Source organism: Saccostrea cucullata, unplaced genomic scaffold, assembly GCF_032062105.1.
Source record: "Saccostrea cucullata isolate Sc308-1 unplaced genomic scaffold, CSIRO_AGI_Scuc_v1 ctg8124, whole genome shotgun sequence".
Classification (NCBI taxonomy): domain Eukaryota; kingdom Metazoa; phylum Mollusca; class Bivalvia; order Ostreida; family Ostreidae; genus Saccostrea; species Saccostrea cuccullata.
Genome location: NW_026926850.1, coordinates 1 through 19,730, shown reverse-complemented (window position 1 = coordinate 19,730; position 19,730 = coordinate 1). Strand labels below are relative to the sequence as shown.

At 31.7% G+C, this 19,730-nt stretch overlaps 1 protein-coding gene across 1 annotated transcript; it reads right to left on the bottom strand.

The window, feature by feature from the left end:
• Positions 1–5,567: 5,567 nt before the first annotated feature.
• Positions 5,568–13,835, bottom strand: LOC134272758 (transmembrane protease serine 9-like). Its single transcript, XM_062754939.1, has 9 exons — positions 13,748–13,835; positions 13,548–13,632; positions 9,178–9,321; positions 8,774–8,905; positions 8,446–8,626; positions 8,212–8,314; positions 7,788–8,076; positions 7,102–7,235; positions 5,568–6,184 (listed from the first exon to the last, which is right to left on the bottom strand). The coding sequence occupies exons 2-9, from the start codon at positions 13,591–13,593 to the stop codon at positions 6,020–6,022; spliced, it is 1,194 nt and encodes a 397-aa protein (XP_062610923.1). The 5' UTR covers positions 13,594–13,632; positions 13,748–13,835; the 3' UTR covers positions 5,568–6,019.
• Positions 13,836–19,730: the final 5,895 nt, after the last annotated feature.

Here is a 19,730-nt window from a genome sequence, read left to right as displayed (position 1 = left end):
TCTCCTCATACAAAAATGTATTTCTTGTACATATTGATTAATGAAATTTTCAGAGAATCAAGAAGACAATATCACTAAGTGATGGTATCAATAAGATTAGTTTTGACCGTTTTATATTAGAGGCAAGGTCAGGTCAATGTCATTAACTATTCCCTGGACATTAAGAATAAAAAAATTACTGCATCCAATCATGCGAGACTTTCTTCTTTTACAGAATACCAAAGGGTTTTTTTTTTCATAAAAAGATATTACCATATAGGATCTGTAAGATGATATTACCAAATTGACACAAATAGTTTAACAAAAATGGTACGAATAATATATTTGTCCATTCTATATCATGTCCCAGCAACAACCATTTTGCTCCTATTTTTCAAAATGACAGTATTGGATTTGGCCAATTCGAATTTTCTCTATTTTTCTTAAATAATGAGGATATACTAGCTATATGTATATGCGTCTTATATTTAAATTTTTCTTATTTTCACATATGATACAGAAATTATATAGAGATACATAATGAAATAAAAAAAGTTTTGATGATTAATAACAGAAAAAAATATACTGATTTTTGGCTGAACAGTTCTAAAACCTAACATAATTGTAAGTTGCTTGAAAAATTACAAATATTTGATATATTTTAAAACTTTAGTCCAATATTGTTGATTTAACTAACAGTTCAGAAATTCTTCAAGTCTTTACTTGCATGTGTAAAAATTAAAACTTAATTCATTAATTAATTGTTTTGGTATTTTGAGAATCAGAAAGGAAGATATTTTCATACGTGCGATCGGTCGGAGCGGGATGCTCACTTCTCCTTGACGCATTATCTCACCTCTGATGTTTAGGAATCCGTGTTTGTTTTGCTCTTGATTTGTATTGTTTAATGGACTTTTGAGCTTGAATACTTTTCATTCTCTCTGCATATTTCCGTTTTTTATTACCTATACAATGGTTAGAATTTCAATTGCTAATGTTATTTGAATTGAAATTATTAAAGAATTTTAAGCCTTTGATATCAGGCTTTTTGGTCTTATTGACAATTTATGTTTCAGTGCAAATTGCATTAGATTTATTTACCTTTCCATCGTTCATTTGCAATATAATTTTGAAACTAAATAACATTCTGATTGTACATTCAAATACATGTACTCTAAAATCTATAATAGTATATAAGATTTTTAGTTTGATTGACAACATCTTTTAATGAAGAATTTATTCAAATCTTATACATGAAAAGAAAACAACACAGATACTTGCCATGATTTTCCATTCGAAATTTAAGTCGAAGTATTAACAGTGGTTATTTTTATTCACATATCAAATGGTTACGAAGTAACAATGGCTACATTTTCACATGTCAAATGGGCAGACCAGTGAGTATCAGAGCGGATATTTTTACTTGAAAACTTACTGATAAACATTACTTATGTATCAATATACCCTATCACATATGTAATTTACGTTTCTCAGTTGCTTAGATAATCTGGAGCATGCTGTACTCGAAAACAATCTTTACAACAAGGGAATCTATTGACAGGGAATGCTTTCTCCTTTGTGGCACCTGTTCCACCTTTGATGTTTTATATGCTCATGTTTGTTCTGCATTTGATTCGTGTTGTTTGAACGGACTGTTGAGCTTGAATACAGTTCGTTACATCCAAATGATATATATATATATATATATATATATATATATATATATATATATATATATATATATATATATATATATATATATATTCCCAAAATTTAACTTGTTTCAAGTTATTAATAGTCTGGTTCCGATTTATAGAAAAAAATACTTCTAACGGCAAATAATTATTATTTGGTCCAGCATAGTTTTTAAACCTAATTCGAGTATGCTGAATCCGAAAAAATATGCTGGCCTTCATGAAAATGGCGTTAAAGGGGTCAAAATGGCGATTCAAAATGGCGGACATCCAATTTTTCTAATTTTCTCTAAATATCGTTCAAAAAGGAAAAATAATGTGAGAATATCTCACTGAGTGTAATACAAGTATAAAAATGATAATAGAATGCTCACATTATTTAGTTTAACTCAGAAAATATAGTCGTTTCTACACTTAATTCGAATTTTCTCTGATTTTTTTGTCTATTGTTCTATATTCCGCTTTGTTCAAGATTTTACATTTGAAAAAATCCATACACTGCGGATTTGTATTTTTCCCTCTACATCTCACTATTCTACAACTGAATGATGGCGCAGCTGTTAGTTTAAAGTCAAAATGGCGGATATTCATCTTTTTTTCTTTTAATTATTCTAAATGTCATTTACATAGGAGAAATGATTTGTGAATATCTTACTGAGCGTACATGCATGCAATTATGTAAAATGACAACAGAACACTAATTTGATCACTTTAAATCGGAAAATTTAGTCGTTTAAATTTGAAATGTGTTAATTAGCTCAAATTGGCAATTCAAAATGAGGTCTGATACACTCGAATTTCGTCGAAACTGCTTAATTCTGGTTTGTTTTGCAGAAAATAATTTACAGTTTGTTTTTTTATACATGTAGAATATATACATTTATTGTTTAGTCCATAAATATTAACAAAAAATACTTGAAAAGATTCATTTTTTCCTGGAAATAGTTCAAACAAACTCGACTTACGAGTTTCCAAATTTCCCCCATCGTATTTGAGCGTACGTATTCCATTTAGCCTTTGAGCCCCCGTCCACTTAAAATCACTCCCGAATCCTATCATTATCAACTCGCACTTCTACCTCAACATCCCTCGGCACACCATCAAATGTAACTGAAGAAATTCTTCTCCGATTTCATCGAACACTTTGTTCTAACTTTTTAGCACTTATAAGAACTTAGTATTATCCCCTAACATCTGTTCCAGCTTTATTTGCTTTATGTTTCAGTCTGTCTTCTGAATTTTGGTATTTTCAACACTCAAGTAAAATGGTGCCCCGTGTCAAGGATGACAACCCCCTTGGCATGTAAAAGATCGTTTCTCTGGAGTTCGAAAAAGAGTAAGCTCACTGGGGGCCGCCAGAGAAACCAAATCCTTCAAAATCCAATTATTTAAACTGAATGGCTGAAAAATTGCCGACTCGGCGTTAAACAATATACAATCAATCAACCAACACTCAAGGAACAGCACATTTATGTTCAAATGTTAAAAGTCTATTTTGTTTTCCAAAACCATATGCAAAATGAACTAGAGGTACTGTGAGCAATTAGCTCACTAAATGATACCCCGGTCTCCCATATGAATATAATGACAGTGTCCTTGTTTCGCTATCATGGGAAACCCAAAATATGTGTCGGATCAAAAAGTAAAATAGGTGTACAATGGTATTATTTAATAAATATTCTCTGAAAGACTCATCAAATTTCATTTAGTGGTTTTAGAGGAGTTGCGGATAAGAGATGGGTACCCCAAAGCGTAACAGACGGACGGACGGACATACCAATTACTCTATACCCTCCCGCTTTTCAAGCGGGGAGAATAAAAACATCTCTGATATTCAAGACATGTAGCTCATTATTTTGTGACCTCGTATAGATTTGTTGTACCGGTATTTAAGGGTAGAAAGGTCATTCTACTAGCAAGAAAATTCTCAAACTTGATCATCTGAAATCACATTGTGTGCATATTTTGGTGAGAAAAGTTGTAAGATTATGCAATTTAAGAGCGCCTGCAGCTAGATTCCTCGTGATTCCTACATGTATCACTTACAAGCTTTCGTACCAATAGGCCTGAGCCATTCCTGATTTCGATCTAGTCAACACTTCTCTTGACAACAAAATTTTCTTGAACACTTCAAGTACTTTACAGGGCAACTTGATCCACACTTCTTTGTTAGGATAGTGTAAGGTTGTATCAAGAATCGAGGGAGGATTGCACACAAACATTTTCTTCTTTCAAATTTTGTAAATTTCAAAATTTTTAAATTTATATACCCTGTTCAATACAAAATTATCCGTTCACAGCATGAAATATTTGAGAATGCATATGAATTTTTGACTGAGAATAACAAAATGCAAATGTAGGGACACAGAATCAGAGCTGGACAATCAAGAAAATTTATGGTTTACGTATATTATACTGATAATTCTTAATAAATATGTTTATATTTGAATATTATAATATATTCAGATTTATATGATGTAACAGTTACTAGCCCTATAATTGGTCGTGGTCAATCATTTTAAAAATCATACTAATTTATGTTGCACTAGACCTTCTACATTAACATAAACATTTATTTTTTCTACACTGGACTAAAAATAGATCAAGAATTCCCAAGAACTGAATGTTCACTCGCCTTAATTCTCAGGGGAAACTGCTCTTGGGGTAGTGTAATTTTCATATTGTCCTCAAAACAGCAATTATTGTATGATATTGCTAACTTTTTATATGAAGAAGCATGGTGAGACAGGTGAAAGGTAAAATGTCTTCGGAATTGAGGTCAAAAATTTATCTTAAAAATAGAAGTAATTAAACAAAAATCCGTATTATAAAAATCCTAAGTCATTAACAAAAATATTTTCCAACTTTCCTTGCATATTTGAACATTATTCCATGAATAAAAAAAAACTGTAATTTATTTTCTGCAAAATAAATCAGAATTAAACAGTTTGGGTATTTTACGAAATTAGAAAGTATAAGACGTCATTTTAATTGCCATTCTGAGTTAATTAACACATTTCAAATTTAAACGACTTAATTTTCCGTTTTAAAGTGATCAAAAAAGTGTTGTATTGTCATTTTATATAGTTGTACTACGCTCAGTAAAATATTCACAAATCCTTTCTCCTATGTATACGACATTAAGAATTAAATAATTTGAAGAAAAAGATGAACATCCGCCATTTTGAATCGCCATTTTGACTTTAAACTTACAGCTGCGCCATCATTCAATTGTAGAATAGTGAGATGCAGAGGGAAAAATACAAATCTGCAGTGTATGGACATTTGCAAATGTAAAATCTTGAACAAAGAAGAATATAGAAACAATAGACAAAAAAATCAGAGAAAATTCGAATTAAGTGTAGAAACGACTAAATTTTCTGAGTTAAACTAATAATGTTACCATCCTATTATAATTTTTATAGTTTTATTACACTCACTGAGATATTCACTCATTACTTCTCCATTTTGAACGACATTACGAGAAAATTAGAAAAATTGGATGTCCGCCATTTTGAATTGCCATTTTGACCCCTTTAACGCCATTTTCATGAAGGCCAGCATATTTTTTCGGATTCAGCATACTCGAAATAGGTTAAAAAACTATGCTGGACCAAATAATAATTATTTGCCGTTAGAAGTTATTTCTAGCCTTCTTTTTAAAATTCAGGACCAGACTATAAGTACAGTGAGAAAATGAAATCTGATGATAACGAACTTTCATCTTGCCCAAATTCCAACTGCTCAGTAGAAATCAGGAGCAGAGCAGACTCGAATCTTTAGAAAACATCAGAGGTGGGAACAGGTGTCATGGACCTTCGATAACTTTTCAAGAAGTTTCTTGTACATTTTATATTATAGTCAATATCGCAAATTGAATAAAAACAACAAAGCTGGTAACCATCACCAATAGAAGTTTTATTGGTAACACAACAATACCAACACGTCGTCATCATTCTGCCATTATAAAATCAACGTGGAATTTGCTTAAGCATCACATACAAAAATATATAATTGTAGCTACTTCATTTTTTAGAAAGAAAGAGAAGTTTTGTCGACAAAAAAGAAATACAGAAAGAGACAGTCACACGGTTTGATAGGAGAACAATCTAAGACTCATTAAACATGTACTTAATATGTAATAACATTAATTCTATAAAACATCGGGTGGGTTGGATTTCTTTTGAAAACACACAGAGAATCAACGATTAGCAATATCACAGCTCCTAACAGACTTAACTGGAAAAATGTATTATTTTTTTTTTGAAATCGTGTTCCCTGAGCCGTTCTGGAATTCTTCATACCAATATTTTAATATATAAAATTCACAGCGACTGGTTCAGTAATCAGTCACGTGACACGTGCTTGTTGATCCAGTCAAGGTAAGATGTGACGCGGGTAAACACACTGGGATATCCCTTTTGTTTGCAGTCTTCGGATCCCCACGAGACCACTCCCGTAATGTAATACTTCCCGTCATATTTACAAGACATCGGGCTCCCAGAATCGCCCTAAAAATAGAAAGGAATCAAACATAGGCTTTAAGGTGAGACATTTATGGTAATGAAAGTCAGCTTTCAGTTGGCACTTTACTTGTAAAACGGATTTATTAAATAAAGGAAAAAAGAAATAGGTGCATTGATTTTTTTTCTGTGGTCACGTAGAGAACATATACCAGAATTAATCTCAAAGGAATTGTCACTACAGCTATTACAAAGACATTAAACTATTCTTCCCGCCAAGTCAGCAAAATAGAGCCGATTTTGATGAACTGTAATCCGAGAAGATTTGTTCATTAAATACAATTCAGTTTTTCCTTCAAATTGCGCGAAACATATACTCCCCATGGATATTCTGACTAATTAGTCATTCTGCTACATGTATAAAATCAAGTTTGTTGACGAAGAATGCCTGGTATGGCGAAAACTATGATCATTATGTGATTTGCAACTTATTCTAGTACAACGTGCCGTTCTTAGAATAAATCCATTTCGAAGATTAAAGAAACCTAGAACAGTATTTTATATTATTGATTCAAAGTTTCTATTAAGATCTATCACAGTTCGTTATCTTCAAATTTTGATGAAAACATCATAATGAAAGCATAAAAAAAAAGAATTCCAAGGGTCTTCCAATAAGTACTAGAATTGCAAAATACGGTTTATGATAATGATTTTAGGGGAAAAAAAGTTTTGAGGATCAAAAATATAAAGAAACGACTTTCACACAAAAAAAATTATATACAGAGATTTGTCTTAGGTTAAAGAATTTATTATGTAGACAGTAATCAAAATTTTTACAACATCTCCATGTATTTGTCCCATAGCTTGTAACGATGGTACGTAATAAACTTTATGCTCATATCAAATGTACCACATTTTTTTTGAAATTTTAAGTATCTGACTATTTTTCTGTTTTGATAATATACCTTGCATGGTCCATGTGTTCCGTCCCCAAAGCAGAGGGTATCGTCATCCAGTTCAGTTTGCCAGAACTCCCTGCACTGAGTGCTACCTATGACGCTCCCATGAACCTGGCGCAAAAGTGTGCGATCAGTTTCCCCTGCAATAAAGATAGAAATTGTTGTTGTTCAGATAAGGTGTTAAATTAAGCTCAATATCACTAATCTTGTTTTCAGTTAGGGTAATTCAATGCATAGACCGAACAGAGGAAATGGTTATTATTAGATCTCTCACTCAGCTTTATCGTAGTTGGAGGTTCTTGACATTATAAGCGAAACAGCAAGAGAGTCGTATATATTATGTACATAAACATCCTGCCAAATTATTTTTAAACTGATAATTCCGATGATAATTTTTAGGGAGAGTACAAATATTTTCAAGATGAATGAATGCAATGCATTTAATACATCTGATGAACTTGTAGACGTTTTGGAATATTTTGAATTTGATAATTCCTCGATGATTACATAAAACATGCATAATGAACCTAACATTCATGAATTGCAAACGTTATTGTAATTTCACTTTAATATAATTTTAAAATTTAAAGTTTTAAAATGATACTGTATTAAATAAATAGGTGTAAAATGAAATTTAATGTACATGTAAATGTAAGACTGAATCGTCTTTGTCATTTTGGGCTACAACTTACCGTCCCTCCCAGTGTATCCCCATCCAGTCACCCAGCACTGTCCCTTTCTCTCCACATCAAACAGATCTACTGTGTTGTCCTGCATGATTGGTTCCCTCTTGTCGAAATCGTTCCCAAAGAGAGGCTCACCGACAGAGGGCAGACAAATAGGACGTGTATACGGCGATTGAACGTCAACGCCCGAGTCTAACTCCACTAAGGCGATGTCATGGGCATAACGTTTGTGAAGTGGAGTAGACTGGTTCTTTCTCATGTCTTCTTTTTCATCGTAGGCTATGTACAGAGGATGCTGGATAAAAGTTTATCAAAGATTATTGTAATGACACAGTTCACTTACATTAATAATTGTATTTGATCAACTAAATCTTGGCATCATTCTCGTTCGTCAGTAAGATTTCTTTTAAAAATCAAAGTAGAGTGTTACCTTTATAATAGATCTAATTGCGATGTCCTTCCTGGATGCCTCGTTTCCAGTCATATCATGCATTCCAACTGTCACCCGCCATTTCTTTATGTTGTTATATGCTCTATAAAATTTTATTAAAATATCCTTTAAACAATTACTCATGATACTTATCTTTTTTTTCAATAGAAAATTATTTATTTATTAATGAAAAATAAATAATCGATTCTCTAATTTTGGTGAATGAGATATTACCCTTTGAAGCAGTGGGCGGCGGTGAGGACCCAACGATCACTGATGAGAGATCCTCCGCAACCGTAACCCCCACTCATGTACCGGAAGGACACCTGCCAGGGCCACGCACCTCTGGGTGCCACTGTCCCTCCCACGATCCTCTTGGCGCGATGTGAAAAATAGGGTTTACCACAATCTTGTCCTATGGGGTTCAAGATGAAAAATATTTTTGAATAATTTCAAGAACATAATTGATAATAAATCTTTTAATATGGATAATTATAAAGATAAGATTTTACAGTTGCCAGAGAAAGCGAGGGTCATTTCCTTTATAAGGTTGTGAACTTACTCCTAGGGACTTCATTGGACATGAATCGGGGTTGGTCGAGTACGAGTAGGTCGATCAATGGTTGTGTCGGTGCCGGGGTAGTGGTGGTGGTTGTAGTCGTCGTCGTAGTTGATCTGCTCTTCATCATTTGTACTGAAATGTAGGTATACAATGAATCTTTCATTTGTTCATATTCTGTATGTATCCTTCTTCATCCAACCATTAGTAGCTCTTGTTTTTATTTTTAACGTTATTGATTGAATATGCATAACATTGTCTTCGATAGTTTTTTGCACTTTATTATATAGTAAATTGTTTCAGTATAAAATTTCACCCATTTTCCGTTATTCACAATTAAGTACTATATCATGTAAATAAAAGCGAAGAAGAATTTTCTCTAACATCTGTTACAGTCTCTGACTTACCAACATGGTCTGGAGCACAACACTTCATTCCTCCCCCCGAACAGAGGGGTATTCCCCATTTGTGAACGTATTCAAACTCACACGTAGTGCCACAATACCCTCGTAAGTAGTCGCATATTTCTATTCCTCTTGTGAACGATAACACTGTTAAAAAAGAATTATTAATTAGTAATAAGCCACATTGCGTATTATAATTAGTTCCGTAATAGATCAATCCCCAAGGTCAAGAAAAAGACTTAGACTAAAGTCTTTCTATCATTTATAGATATTTTAATACTTTTTAAATGAAAATCTTAAATTACATATAATTGCAGTTTGATGATACAAAATAATAAAGTGATTTTATTTTGTACTGGTTAACTTTTTAATAATCTTTGCACCATATACATTTTTTTGACTGAAGCTTAAGATGCTTCATGATCCCGGGGACAGAATCCCTAAAAAGGTATGAACAAATTTTCATTATAGTAACATAATAATGCAACACGATTAAATTGTTTTTCTACAACAGTTGTTCCAGAAAACCCACATTAACAAACAATGAAAGACATTAAGATGAAGTTGGATTCATATCCACAATGTCTGATTCCTCAAAAGGTGTGAACAAAATTTCATAACAGTACCCATAATAATGTTGCAAGGTTAAATTGTTTTTCTACAACTGTTGTTTCAGAAAAAAAACCTGCATTAACAAAGAGAGACAATTTATCGTTTAAATTTTCATATGTACTTGAATTCAATTTCAATAAGAATTTGTTAATTTTTTTGTGTAAGCAATACTTGATATATTGTGTGGGAATGGAATACGAGTTATACAAACATGATTGTGAGATAAATCGCTGTTTATATAGAAATTTTCCTCTATGGTGAAATTTTCTGTGGGAAGGTGTTATAAGAAAAAGGGTTAGGTAGCTGTCATGATGAAGGCATTGTGAAATGATTATAACGGATCTATTAAAGGAAAGTACTTATTTTTAATTTCCTTGAAACAAATTTACAAATTATGCTTTTTTGTATAACTGCCTAATAATGCTTATCACGATAACACAGTACTTTTAAAATATGAAATGCAAAAAATCTAAATGCTATGTATGTATGTATGCAGAATGCATTGCTAATGTTTTTGTTTCCATGATAGAGTTTTCTCGGATTTGAAATCTACAATTCTGAATAATTACTATTCTATTTTGTCAAAATTATTTAAATCATTTTATTTATAAAGGGAATAATTTTATATGTTTCTTTTTTTCATTGTTTTATTCCTTGATTAGCTTTAATTTATGAAAATTAGTGTAGATTCCTTACTTGATTATAATTATGTGAATTGTGAGAAATTAATCTACGATGTACATCAAATACCATTGATTTAAACTATCACTCTCATTAAATAAAACACATACATTTTGAGAACCCAAGATGTGTCTATATAATCTTATCACTATAATCAGTGCCACAAATGATGTGTTTTACGAGAAAAACAATTTGCTCCTAATTTACTCCTATGTTCTTATCAGCTAACCCCCTACAATGAAGGCTATCTCTGGAATCGATCTTCTTTGGAATTTCATTCAGAAAATGCTTCAGTAGCTAGAGCAGTGTCTGAAATAACTCGCAGTGAAGGGGCTAATTGACAAGGAGATTCCAGGGGATTGATGCAGTATTCCAATGTGTTTCCGATGATTCTATTAGATGACAAAGCTGGTACGTATAGGTTTACAGCTAGGGATCCTCGTTTACAATGAAGATTGAATGAGAGAACTCCAATGTTACATCTTGTCCTCTACTGAATTCTTCTCTTTTGGATTAATAGAGAATAAGAATTTTTTAAAGTAAATCTACAAAGAATAATCGTGCTTAGTATCATCTTAATTATAGGTGCCTTATGTAAAAAAGCCAGTATTTCACGCATTTTTTCTCCTCTTCTTAAAATTCTGTTAACCAATTATAGAATTTGAAGTCATTATCGTCCAACGATTTGCAAAAGAATCCTAGTAATTTCCTTCATGCACATCTTTACTTAGGAATGCCACCAAAATAACCGCTCTATCTTCCTTAATCTGATTAGTTGATAAGGATTCCAAATTTTCCCCAAGAAGAAACATACAGATGTTGAATGACCTTGGATGTTACCGATATCAGTGGCGATATCAGCCGCCGGGGTTTTTGACATATATATTACCTGATTCACGTCACCTTTGTAATTATATAACAGCGAAAGAATTAACAGTATGTCTAATCCACAATTTCTTAGTTTTCTGATGATATCTTAAACTGGAGAATATTGTTACTGGTATGACAATAATTGCACTTTTATGCTATAACTTTGCTAATATGAAAGATGCATATGACGCTCGACACATACATTTTCCTAAACCAACATTAAATTAATATTCTTATTTGCATTAGTCTAAAATAGAAATTATGTCACATGCATCGTTTTAAGTTTACATTCGTTTGACATGTTTAGTTTTGACTCCATTAATTATTGATATTAATATCATATGGCTAACGTAGAAAATGACAAACATTATAAAACTTACGGATGTACATTATTATTATTAAAATTTGTGGTTTTCGAAAATAGGTTGCACGCATTCAATTGAGTTAAATAAAACCATATTTAAAATATATATATTACGCTTTTTCTGACAAATGGACCAATTTTAATATTTATTAAGTCTGTCTTTTTTGTAAACCGTACAATCATGTGATATTTTCTAAATCTGTCGTGTTTGTATTTTGCTTTTCATAAATATAAAATTTATATAATTTGTCGTGTGGCTTTTTAAATGTCTTATGAATTAATGATAGTATTTATATTTTATACAGACAATTTAAAATTTAAAAAATCCTCCAACTTATCAAAAAATTAAAGAATTTAGAATTATATTCAATCGTTGCTATTGCCAAAAGAACTTTCTTTGAACATATGATTGAAAATGCTTATTCCAATTGTTTATCTAAATTATACTAATTGTTTGGCCTTTAGTTAAAAAATGAAATTTACACGAATTTACTTATTTACCCGATCATGACAAAGAGCACATGACAGGTATGACTGATCGATAGAGGATGCTCACTCCTCCATGACCCTGAGTGCCTAATAAAGGTAAAATTTGAAGCCCTTCACCGGCATACGGTGACGTCTCCATATGAGTGAAAAATTCTCGAGAGGGACGTCAAACAATATGCAATCAATCAATCAATCCTCCAAGACAACTGATCCCACCTCTGAAGTTTTTGCTATGCTCCCAACTTGTATTGTTTAAATGGATTGTAAGCTTGACTACTGTTTTTTTTTCCTCCATATTCCATATCATATTTCAATTATCTGTTATAGAGCTTTATAATATTGACCGCCTCATTGGCTGGCTAATACATTTCTTGGGACGATTTAGTTAGTATCAAATCAATGAAAATAATCTCAAATTAGACAAAATAAATATCTAAATACAGTCTATCAACTCAGTATATGTTAAGTATCTCCCTTTTATAAATTGAACATCTTGATTCTTCGGATTTCTTCCTTGGACTTTATTCATTCATTATGACATGAGTACATATTTTTTTCTTTAAGTACAATTCTATATTAATTGTTTAATACAATTGATTTAATGGTTCCTCGAGGACTTCTTCGGTATACTTAATTGCCAATAACATATTGCCACTTGCGTATATGTGAAGATTTCGTCTAATTTAAAAAGTTACTTAAGATGAAGAGTCTGATTTGTGGAAATCATCGGTGTTCAATTACAATGTGATAAAAAAAAAATAAAATTCGACGCATTATTTACAAGATCGTGATGTTAAGTGTTACATTTGTGTAATTGATTACACAAACCCACATATATGTAATAAGTTATTGTGTTATTCTGACAATTCACACCACAACTATACGTATATTTCGAGGTTTATATTGATGAATTATATTTAGTACAGAGAATAAAAGAGATAACAAAAAACCCATCAAGCTTTAAAAGATTGTTTCTGTTGCATTATTATAAATTTAAAACCAAAACTTCAGCAAGAAAAAATGACGATGATACGAATTAAGTCAATGTCACATTCTCCACATGGTCTTTACGGGGTTACATGATTAATATATTTCATTAGTAATGTCGACTGTAAGTTTTACATTTAGAATTTCTTTAATTTTTAAAGTAGGTCACATGATACTTTTATGTGAAATTTTTTAGATTAAAAATATTATAATTAAATAATGTTAATGACAAAAAGAACAAAAATTGGACATCTAATTCTCTTTGATGTGTAGCTAGATTCATTGACTTACAAGGTTACATCTCAAAATGTCTTGACAAATGTCTAATTCAGTATGCAGTAGTAAATTCAAGATTCTGAAATTTACTCACCAGATGAAATAACTGCAAAGGAAAGGATAAATTCTGCTTTAGTCATGATGAGAAAATCAGGGCAATTTTTCTTCTCCTCTGTCGTCTTAATGCAAATAAATAGACTTAATTACAATTATATTCCAATTTTTATACACGATTGAAGAATTTCCGCGATGCTAAAAACACTCCTCTATATCAATGGAATAGAGAAGCCACACCTCTTTTTCCAAATACGGTTCTTGAAATTGTGAAGCACACAACAGGATTAATTTACATATCAATTTACATATCCATTGGTTAATTTTAAAAAAATGCAAACACCGTGAATTTGTAGCACTAATAAAGTATGGCGATTTCCCTGAATACCGCGCTCGGCCAGTGGTAAGATATATTAGTTTTCTTAATATATATCACAATGAACAGCAAGATATTGATGAAATTCAGCTCGCCCAGCATTTATTACTCGATGCCCTCTGCAAATCAAATACTTTATTGGATCGCAATTAATTTTACACTTATTTGTACTATTGCTTGAAATTGTCACTTCTCTTTCTCACTTTCACCACAAATATGACTCTGCCGTGGTTTGAATCATTTCTGACTTAATGTGAATAAAGTATGAATTTTACATTCGAAATTTGTTTTTCGTAACTAAGACATCATTATAAATGTTACTATCTAAAAAAACTTCAACACAAAAAAAGCAGTAGGCATTAAATTAATAGATTGTAAACATGCATCGAACGTATACTTATTTATTAAATATTGATGAAATTTAAAACTGGTGGGAAAAAATTAGATTCCAACCTACTAGCATTTGCCTTTCTTATATTTTATAAATTGTTTTTATTTTTAATTCACCTTCTTGTCACTTGACAGCATTAAATTTAGTCCTATATCTTCTATCGTGTGAGGACTTTGACATTATAACTTTACTGTGCCTAAGGCCTTTAGAAAAACCAACATTTTTGCATCAGCGTAAGTGAAAAAAATGACCCCCCAAATTAGAATGTCAAGAAAATGAAAAATGTTTTTCTTTAAAATAACATTTTCTACGATTACGCTATTCAAAAAAGCTGGCGATGTGTGTGTGTTGTGTAGTAAGATCTTGAAACAAAACATAATGTAGAAACATAATGTAGGCAAATGACCTACAAATGAGAAATTGTCAATGACAAAACAATCATACTAATAAGGCTGGAAAGTGTGACATATTCATAGCAGCAAACATAACCTTAGACAAAGCTTCACTGTCCAAAAGTCTGACAAATTTAATTTCATTGGTTTTAATTGATTTATTTATTCTATGGTAATAAAACAATTACTACATAAAACATTTAGTTCACAGACCACAAATTATGATAATTTGACAGATGATATGTTTGAAGATAGGAACAGAATTTATTGCTTGCGTTTTTAAAATTTGTTGCATATATTTACAATATAAAATATTTTCAAATATCGATATCTTTAAGATTTTTACAGCTTGATTATCTAAAGTATTTGGTAATCAAGATTAAGATCATTTACTGGTTAACCAAAGTATTTAAATGTTATCTTCCTCGTTTTTACCAGCTTCCGATTTTTCCTTACTTTCTTTCTCCGTTTCGTTGCATTTACTAACACCATACGGATTTCCCCTGTGACTTCATGAAAAAACAAGAGTATCAGATAAACGCAGTAATCTGTTAGTTTCCTCGTCATAAATATATCTTTTCAATAGATACGAATATTAAAAACCAAACAAAAAATAGGAGTGGATTTTGCACTTTACTTCTCTTCAAAAATGCTCAGATTGTTTTTAAAAGGATGACATTCTAAAAATCTACCCTTCCTCTGCGTTTAAGTTTTCTGGAATGAAATATCGGGAGATAAAGGACAGTTTTCAAGCTCAAACGTCCATTAAACAATTCAAAATAGGAGCAGAGGAAACACAGACCTCCAAAACATCAGAGGTGGGATCAGGTACCATTTATTCTGGAAACAACGATCCCTTTATTAGTCAAATAAGAAAAAGCCAGGAGAAATAAAACGAAGAAGTTAAAAGTTGATTAAGAAACTTCGATTTATTTTAGCCCACAGTTACTAAGAGTAACCTTTTTTTTTTTATCAAAATGCCAGAATATTCTTTTTGAAGAGCTACTATTTAAAATATGCCAAGAGAAGCCCCAAAAAGATGACAAAATGAAACTGTAGCCTTTAATATTTGAAAATGTATCGTTAACTTTCGGATAGATCAAAAGTAAAACAGTAAAGTACACTGTTATGTACAAATAACTGTGTTGAGTGTTGATATCATATTTTGTGGTTTGTCTCCATTATATCCATATTCATTTCTATCCAACGACAGGCTCTTTCATTTCCCTAAAGGAACGAAGCAGTGAATTTATTTTTAAAACTTCAACAGACATTTGGTGTGTCCTTTTAGAGAATAATATCAGGCTTTAGAATTGCACATGGATGAACCCCGTCTCTGAATAATCATACAATGCAAAAGTTTCGTTTGATTGATAAGTACATCAATGCCGAAATGTTAATTAAACATTATTTTGATTAAAATCTTGTTCAATTTAATGATTAATAATTTTTTTTGCAATTTTAATGGTATGTATTGTGTCCCATAGGATAAACATGACCAATAACCTAAAACAGTGTCACAGTGAAATATGGAAAGTACGAACAGTATTCAAACTCAAATCCATTTAACAAATTAGGAACAGTGCAAATAGGGACCTCGAAAACCATCAAGAGGCGGGATCAGTAGCTATGGCGGAGTAAGCACCTCCTGTCGACGATTACATCTGCTCTTTTTGTTTGTGTTGTTTAACGTCCCTCTCGACAATCGTTCACTCGCATGGATACGCCGTCGCCTGCAGGTGGAGGTCTGCAAATTTTTATTTTCATTGAGCACTGATGGTCATTGAGTTGTGAGGGATCCTTTTTCATGCCAAAACCTACTGCAGCACGGGTACTGGGTTCATGCAGTCTCATCCAAAGGACTAGTATCCACGTCTCGCAGAGGATTCAAACCCGCGACATAAAGATCAGCCCCTTACTCTGCGAGTCTAGAGAAGACCCGCTAACCACTGCACCTAGCGGGCGATCTTATCCGTCCAATGCTCCTTTTCAGTGATTGATAAAGGGGAAAATCAGTTGAAAATTCAGTGTAAAAGTATTTGCTTACTAACGTGTATGTATAATGTCATTCAGGATTTGACAATGATTGTTTTGCTAATAATGCCAATGTATCGACCATGCGACTTGCAAAATGATGACTTTATACGAAACTTTTGATCATGTTTCATCAACTTATTAGTTAATAACTTGTCTCGTTTAAAATTGATCTGAAGAAGGATGTATCCAATCAACTGGGAGACATTTATCGCATAGGCAGGTGATTATGGTAGATTTCTACCTAAGTAAGGGGAGTTAACGACTTTTTGAAATGAAATATAGCTACATTTTAAATATGAACATATGTCAGACTATATTTAACTGTCGTGTTGAAGGTCACAGCGATTTTTTTCTTATGAAACAGTGTTTGTTTTTTTTAAATAAATTCTGTTCATATAAATACAAAAACAGATTTGCTAATAACAGTGCGCAATTGGTACCAGTTGGATAGTTATTGTCAATCAGCTTCTTTTAAATTAGTATTTAAGGGCTGATGTCTATGATGTCAAAAGGCCTGGACTTGATCGTGGGGTTGTATTAAGTTGTTCATGTTGATTTTGGTTGTAAGAAAACTGTCTTTTTTTTAAATTTTCTTAGAGATCCTTGAATTTCTAAGTATACACCACAAAAATGTAAGTATACACATCTGATTTAAACAACTCGACGAATAAACTGTTGTACATATTTTCCTAAAGTTTCTCTTTCCATACTGTAAGTATTTTATTGAGGAGTAAACAACGAGGCAATATGGATTCTTTTTATGTCATTATGTGGGTTTTTATTTTAAGCAAATTTAAATCATGATTTACATGTACTGGAACTTTGGTCAAATCAGTGGCTTCTAAAATTCAACCCTTCCAAAACGAAAGTAATTTTTTTCAATAAGAAAAATATTTCTGTTATGCCTAAATTATTTTTTAAAGGTGACAGACTGGAGTGTGTCCCTGTTCATCGTCATTTAGGTCTATTGTTATCACAAAACCTTAGCTGGACAGAATACATTGATAGCATTGTAAACAATGCTTATCAGAAACTCGGGCTTTTGAAAAAACTAAAGTTTAAAATCGGCAGGACACACCTTTCAAAATTGTATATCACATTTATCAGACCCTCGCTCGAATACGCTTCAATTGTTTGGGATGGCTGCTCTAATAATGATACGAAAAGCTTGAAAGAGTTCAATTATCTGCAGCTAGAATTGTTACAGGCCTTCCAATTTTATATAAGAGAAATACTTTACTCTGAAACTGGCTGGGAAACATTGAAAGTTAGGCGCTATAATGCAAAAATGACCACAATATACAAAATTCATAATGGTAGTATACCTGAATATTTGAATGACATTGTTCCAAACAAGCGTGAAAACATTTCAAAATATAATACCCGTAATAAAGAACAATACGCTGCCCCAAGATGCAGATTAGAATTATATAAAAGGTCTTTTATTCCTGACGCTGTGAAACAGTGGAATTTATTAAAGACAGAAACTAGGGAAGCCATCTCACTCAATGCATTTCGAAAAAACTTTACTACAGAAGTAAAAAATCCCCCAATCTATTTTTCATTTGGCAAACGTTATACAAATATAATACATACTAAACTCAATACAACTGTATACTTAATTATGATTTACACAAAAGAAATATTATTAATAGCCCTTTATGTTCATGTGGAAAGTATGAAGTTTACCATTTTCTTCTTTGCCTGCAGAAATTATCCAAACGCTAGGAATAATCTTTTCAATCGCCTATTTTTACTTGACAAATTGGTCAATATTGACATAAGTTTGTTAATTATGTGGTGATGTAAATTTGCCTGTTGAAACAAACACATATATTTTTGCTGCTGTGCATAAAATTTATTGACGAATCTTGTAGATTTTAAATTGTTATATTTCTGAACAAATATTCCACTTGTATCTCTTTTGTATTTATATCTCTATGTACTACATGTATTTTTATTGCATGACATATAGTTATATTTAAGGAGAGGAACTCGTAAGTTGAAAGAACTTGTTTCCAATCCTTTTGTTTAATACAATAAAATATGTTCAAAACAAGTAAATTTGTAACATTTATAAAATATATATTCCCAGCTATAACTGGGAACCAAAGCTTAACTGTATTTTCTTATATGGTTTTAAATGTAAGCAGATTCTAATTTAATGATGACATTTCTAATATTAGTTTTAAGATCTCCTGTATATTTTGTATTGAATAATATTCATACAGCATGCAAAAGCATACTCGAAATGCAAATGATTGAGTGAACTTGATTAGACTACAACAGAAAGCAAACTGTGTATTGAATTACGCAAATGTGTAATTAACAAGACATTGACATTACATGCTAACATTGATTAGTAATATCTAAATGTTAACGAGGTCAAATAAAAATAGGAAATATAGAAACCTTACGGGATTTCTTTACTAAATAATAGAAGTGAATCAATTTTATTTACCCGTCCAAATTTTCATACCCGTATTTTTAGTTGAATGAGGTTTGACGTAACAATGCCAGAAGTTGAACAACATCTCATAAAGTCATAAATAAGTCGTTACCACTTGTATATGTACAAACAATCAATTCATAGCCTGCTTCGTCTGTGTATCATTGCGTTATAACAATAACGAGTATTGGATTCTAATTGGACGAGGACAAAGCGCTGTATAATCAATTTTATAGAATTTGCTAAGACTTCAAGCCTTACTTGACATTCGCATTGATCAATGGCAGGGAAAATACTCTTAATACTACTATTCCTAGTATGTCAGCTTATACAAAATAGCCTCATTAGTTTTCCTGAGATATTTAATTAGATTAATCTCATTAATTTCCTCAGTCTCTGGTGTCGACAAAAAAAAGATAGCTTAAAGATCCAGATAATTATAAGAAATAAATTTCAAGTTCCTGTAAGATGTAACTTTAACTTCATGGACATAGATTTGAAGTTTATATTTTCTGTGTAATATTACGACTTATATATTTTAATAGCATTTCACACAAAAATGTATTAAAAATTTTATT